Source organism: Amphibalanus amphitrite, unplaced genomic scaffold, assembly GCF_019059575.1.
Source record: "Amphibalanus amphitrite isolate SeventyFive unplaced genomic scaffold, NRLGWU_Aamphi_draft 000581F_arrow, whole genome shotgun sequence".
NCBI lineage: Eukaryota > Metazoa > Arthropoda > Thecostraca > Balanomorpha > Balanidae > Amphibalanus > Amphibalanus amphitrite.
Genome location: NW_024882075.1, coordinates 426,061 through 432,060, shown reverse-complemented (window position 1 = coordinate 432,060; position 6,000 = coordinate 426,061). Strand labels below are relative to the sequence as shown.

The window sequence follows — 6,000 nt, the reverse complement described above, 5'->3', positions numbered from 1 at the left end:
ACTACACTCCCTAGTCCTTATCCTACTAAAACTTCTCCCGCATGCCTTCTGACATTACTAGGTCATTGTTGTCTTGATTGCATTCCAATGTGCTTTGTAATTTACGCGATAATTCGTGTTTCCACGAACATTACACCAATTTGTACCACCATATCCAATATTGCACGACTGCTGAACAAGATCTGCATCGGACGCCCCAGGGTTACCACCAGCGTCATCTATAACGTCATCTATCACCATTATCAGCCGCGCCCTGTTTCCCCTTCGAGGGCCAGTCGAGCGGCTGGCCAGCGGCCTGTCGCCAATAACACCTCCAATGCCACTAGCCTGAAGAGCCACTCTAACCGAGACACACACCCAGCCAATCATGCTCAATCCACCATTACATCCTCCTATCCTCCTCTTCCTTCGCTACTCACCAGCTTTGTTGGTCTTGACCACACAAGTGAGCGCCTTGACTCCGGCGTACAGCCCCTCCACGTCAGCCGCCATGGCGATCAGTCCGAGCACCAGACTTGTGCTGCCCACGTTCTCCACCATACGCGCCACTGGTCGGGCGCAGAACACCCGAACACCCAGGTATCTGCGGAAATAGGGGGAGACAGAGTGTCAGAAGGGGGCAGAGTGACAGGGTGTGAGGAAGGGGGTTAGAGGTAAGGGAGATGTGATGATGATTTGCTGTTCTAGGGCGCACCAGCAACGAGGCTATGTGGCGCCCATTAGAGTAAGGGAGAGATTACAACAGAGAGCAGAAACATAGGCGAGAATTAAGAATGATGATGATAATCTGTGGCCTTTTGGGCGTCATTGGTCAGGGTTGCAACTTGCAATGATAGCTGGGATCAGGGATGAGAGTTGATGTGAGTCAGTGGGCTGGTGTGCTTTATCGCCTTGGTGAAAGTCTAATGTAAGTGGTTCATGCTAAGAATTTTGATAGCAGATAAGTATCAGGTTGATATGGATACTAGGTCACGTTGGGTCAAGATACATCAGGTCGGGTCAGGTAATTCATAGACCAAGAACTTTGGTAGAACTTTTGCCGAAATGTTGCAAGAAAAGGACGACGATCAACATGTAAGTCACAGCTCAACACCCCGCGAGCTTGAAATGCGCACAAGTACTGCGACTAAGCTACATGCTATCGTACGGTGAGCAAGCCTAGCCCTAAGCGCCAAGTATGCCACTAGAACTGAGGCTTCAAAGCCGTGAGGGACTATCAGACAATCAAAAGGCACGAATGGCTGAACTTAGTAACTTGAGCCCGGGCCCTTTATGAATCATCAGACTAGTATGCCACTGCTTGCGTTTGCTGGGTATGAGCTGAATCAGATAGAAGCGCTCGTAAAATTGTCTCCTGTCGAGACGTTGCGATGCATCTTGCCTATCAACCTAATGAACAGAAAGCGCCATGAATGCGCCACGACTGTGCAGGAACTCTAAGCAAAGGATTCGCTTGGCTTACCTTGAATGACAAGGTAAGAAGTACCCTTATCAACAGATCTATCATGACAGGTCATCGTGAGTTATTTGACCTGTTGAAGCCAAAGCCAGTAATGGAAAGAATAAAACTGTCATACTGTATTTGACGCAAACTAGCATCTTTAAGCCATCCATCATGTTACAGCAGACAGACTTATGAATTTTATCGGCTGGTTCACAAGACACAGCTTTTGCACCCGACAAAGTACTCAAAGATGGAATCTATTAGAGCACAAAACGAAACGAAAGCTGTCTAGTTCTGTCGGTCCAAATTTTCTCGGCCATCTACGCCGACTTACCGTCCCAGTTCGGTGTTCCTGGTGGAAGGGAACTGCTTGATGCGCCATCTACAATCACATAGTATGTGAGTCACCTATCAGAATATCCGCGATGGCAAACTCAAGTGTATGAACGTGATCTGCGCTTTTGGTGTGATACTTAGCCGGTTACGAAATGATGAGTTACTAGCTTGAAGAGCTTCCATTGTGCATTGCTAAGAGGGCCATAAGTTCGAAGTGCTCAGGACGTGGCTGATAAGGTCGCTTCTAAAACGTTTGAGCGTAAAGTAATTGTACCGAAGTAGCAGCTCTAACGCGCTCCTTCCATCCAACAAGCCAACGGTAGTCAAAGCATGGCTACGTTTATATCACAAGTTGCTATTGTCACTCACCCACACACTCACTCACTCACTCACTCACTCACTCACTCACTCACTCACTCACTCACTCACTCACTCACTCACTCACTCATTCACTCACTCATTCACTCACTCACTCACTCACTCACTCACTCACTCACTCACTCTCACTCACTCACTCACCCGATCACGACTCCGCCCAGAGTTCGGGCCGGCCCGCTCAGGTGCCCCCCGGCGTTGTGTAGAATGCGGATCGGGGTGGCGTTCTCGTGCGATGACATACCCAGCTGAGAACAGAATTAGGAGGGGTCAAGTCTTAGGGAATACCTTAGTCGTGTTTGGCTTCACAGATCACCCTGGTTTTCTTTGATTTACGACTTAGTTTACAATGAAATGTTTCGCTAGATCTTTAAGCATTCATATTCAGCATAAAGTTACATAACTGACACTTCGGTGCATTATAGGAAAATAGCTATAGAATATAACATTAATCTAAAGGACTGTATACAGAGACGGCTCCCGTCTTACAACATTCACGGCAACTATACCAAATCACTTACTTTGAACATACCCAACCAATAAATACATAGCATGTCATGAAACCATAACTGTATCGTAACATGACACAACCCTGATCTACAAGTTCATAGAGCGGCCGACAACATAGCATTGAGTACCCCTACTGCCAAATTGCGGCACCCTGACCCTCGAGTGGTCACCCCCACCCCATGAACCCCTGGCTCCTAGTCGCTGACCGGGGCACCAGCCGCACCTGCTTGGCGATGCTCCTGTTGTCTGCCTTGCTGTACACTTTGCGGATCTTGGCCAGTGTTAGCTGACTGGTGGCAACTGCGTTCAGTCCGAGCATCACACGCTCCTCGGGAATCAGGGCCGAGCAGCACTCCCCTGGGGGGGAGGAGGGGGGAGAAGAGGAAAGGTCATAACCCTTGAAATATTTGGTGAACTAACACAAAATCTCATTTACGACCAACAACAAAGGGAATGTTGTATCAGCGAGCTCAACCTTCCAGTGTCTAGCATTTAAGTTAGCTTATTTAACCAGCCACTAACCGCGTTCGGCCGACGATAAAATACGAACGACTAATGAGTTTATTTAAGTGGCGCAGTAAAATACATCCAACGAACACTACCGCCAGGCAAATGCGACGGCCTTTCTCGAGCATGGCCCTTTCGCTGTGGCACAACTGGTTTAGACCAAGGCGCGATAGTGACTGAACGGTCGCGGCGATAGTCAATCGGCATTATAGCCTATAGGTGTTCAGCCGCCATCTTTGTTACTGCGATAACGGTAAGTGTGGGTGGGCGATTTAATAACGTGATTGGTATTTCCCAACAATACGGTTTAATCCCATGGCTGTACATTACAAAAACCGCTATCTTTATAATCACAATTTCATCCGAAGGCTAGTAAGAAAGGAATTGTCGAACAAATACGGACTCGATATCAAATAGCCCCCCCCCCCCCCCCCAACACACATAAAACACACACATACACACACAGACTCAAATTCAATCACACAAAACCCACAGCGTCGCACATACCGTTGATGAATGGCGCCTGCAGCGTGCCCAGGTAGTTGGGACCGAGCCGGTACACGGTGCCCACCACGGCCGGCGGCAGGGCCTCCTCCACCAGCAGACAGGCGCCCTGTTTCCACACCAGCTTGGAGTGTCGCCGCCACTGCGGAGGGGTGCCGATAAAGCCGTACACCGCCGCGCTGGAGGTCAGGTTGGCAGCGCCGCCGCCCGGGTTCTGACTGACGTAGTGAAGCTGTCGAGGAACAGAATATAAATAAAGTTACTGACTACTGAGGGCGTCATAGTTAGGGCACACGGCCGCCAGCGTTGGTTTGTACAAATGCTGGTTATAGCAAGCAGCCATGAAGCTTATTGGTCCTATATCGCAAAATTTCCTTGGCTAAATATTAATTTTCAAAGCCTAGCCGCGTCAGATAGACATTCTCCCGTCATCCATAGACGAGTACCAGGATAGAGCAGCATTTTTCGGGCACCTTCACGTCAATTCATAACCTAGCCTAATTTTCATAACTAGCTTCTCTACAACGCTCAGCTGTTACTTCAACTATTCTAAACCGGCCTGTGATTCGTTCTCAAATCCTCCCAGGTCTCTCATTGTCTCTCTTTTCCTCTGTCGTACCTTCTGATTGGCCACCTGTTTTCCGTCGATGTAGACGGCGCAGGCAGAGTGTTTGAGCACGGCTCTGTTGAGTGTCACCAGCAGGTGGTGCCATTGGTTCTCCTCCAGCAGGTCCGGGCACCAGACGCGCAGACTGGTGTCGCCGCGACAGTCGGGCTCCCAGTCGTAGGCGCCTGTGGGGGTGATGATGAAATATGAGTGATACGACAAGTGGCGCCACTGAGTGTGGTGCGATAAGTGACGTCATTTAAATGGTGATGATTCACGGAATACAAATATAGTGTGATTACTGCTGTATACGAATCGTAAGCTAAGTGATGTCAAAACTATAGCCTAATAAATGTAGTGTGGTAATTGACGAGTCATATACAGAGAATGAAGTGAAAATCAGTTTGAATTGATAAATCCTATAAACTCATGATGCACCTACCCATTGTGTCTTCTTTCAGCCCTCTCTCCCTGCTCTCTTCTCTCTCACTTTCCCTGCACCCCCCCCCCCAGTCACATACCATGATGCGGCATCTCCGTCTCGCGTGTTGATATGATGAGCGCCTTGTCTCTCGCCGAGAGGACGACGGTAAGACAAATCAGCTGCTGATCGCGGCCGTGCGGGTGGCGCACCTGGCCAATCACAGGAGAGAATGGGGGTTAGACGGCCAATCATAGGGTGAGGGTGGCGCACCTGGCCAATCAGAGGAGAGAATGGGAGTTACACGGCCAATCATAGGATGAGGGTGGCGGACTTGACCAATCACAGGAGAGAATGGGGGTTAGACGGCCAATCATAGGGCGAGGGTGGTTGACTTGACCAATCAGAGAAGAGTGTGAGGCTTAAAAGGACAATCATAGGTCAGGGTCGAAATGAACGACCAATCAGGGGAGAAAGTGTAAGGAATCAGCCAATCATAAAGCGGGAATAGGCGGGAACGACCAGCCATTGGGCTAAATATGACAGCAAATTTGGGAGCGTGAATGAACAGGAACGACCTATCAGTGTCAGCATGAATATCGAAAATATATTTTACGTATATAAAACCTGCGCCTGCTGTAGCTTAATTATAGCTTATTTGTTCTTCAAAATTTTGTGACATTTTTTTTTTTTTTTTTGGAACTGTACATAATATATGCTGGATGTGATTAAAACGAAACTATCAAAACGTTTTTTTCCAATCCCTATCCTATAAGTAAGAACCTCTACATGTTCCCCTCCTTCTCCCTAATCCCCTCCTCTCTTCCTATTCACATCCCTCCCTCTGCCCGCTCTCACCAGTGTCAGCAGCCGGACACAGTGCGGGTCGGCCCGCGAGTTGGAGTACCGCTCCACGTTGAACCATGTCGAGTAGGTCAGGCCGGTGGCCGGCGGGAACACGCGGTCACCAGTGCCGATTCCGCCTGGAATTGAACGAAGACCACCGAACGTCCGTCAAAACGGGACGGCTCTATTCAATCGCAGCGTCAAGCAGACTTGCAGCTGTGGCGGTGTTTAAATGCATGACTCACTCACCAAGTATGTCAGCGATCAGCCTATTGATAAGGGATCACACAGCGGGCTAAGCACTCTAAAAGAAGCACAGAGCCTCACATGACAACTATCCGCTCAACCCAAGCCACCGGGCAAATGAGCGACTGCACTGCCCTGTGCCCACACAAGACCCGCCCCGCGCCACGATCACCACCTTCCGCTGCAACTGTCGCATTGCACCAC

At 49.2% G+C, this 6,000-nt stretch overlaps 1 protein-coding gene across 1 annotated transcript in view; it reads right to left on the bottom strand.

Moving 5' to 3' along the window:
- Nucleotides 1–419: 419 nt before the first annotated feature.
- Nucleotides 420–6,000, bottom strand: part of LOC122394235 (WD repeat and FYVE domain-containing protein 3-like) — a gene marked incomplete at its 3' end in the record, with an annotated part of 39,406 nt that continues 33,825 nt past the window's right edge. The window contains exons 21-27 of the mRNA XM_043390972.1: nucleotides 5,563–5,687; nucleotides 4,805–4,916; nucleotides 4,296–4,468; nucleotides 3,680–3,908; nucleotides 2,889–3,022; nucleotides 2,300–2,403; nucleotides 420–583 (exon numbers count right to left, since the gene is read on the bottom strand). Of these exons, the coding sequence (XP_043246907.1) occupies nucleotides 420–583; nucleotides 2,300–2,403; nucleotides 2,889–3,022; nucleotides 3,680–3,908; nucleotides 4,296–4,468; nucleotides 4,805–4,916; nucleotides 5,563–5,687 (1,041 nt within the window). The remainder of the gene's footprint in view (nucleotides 584–2,299; nucleotides 2,404–2,888; nucleotides 3,023–3,679; nucleotides 3,909–4,295; nucleotides 4,469–4,804; nucleotides 4,917–5,562; nucleotides 5,688–6,000) is intronic.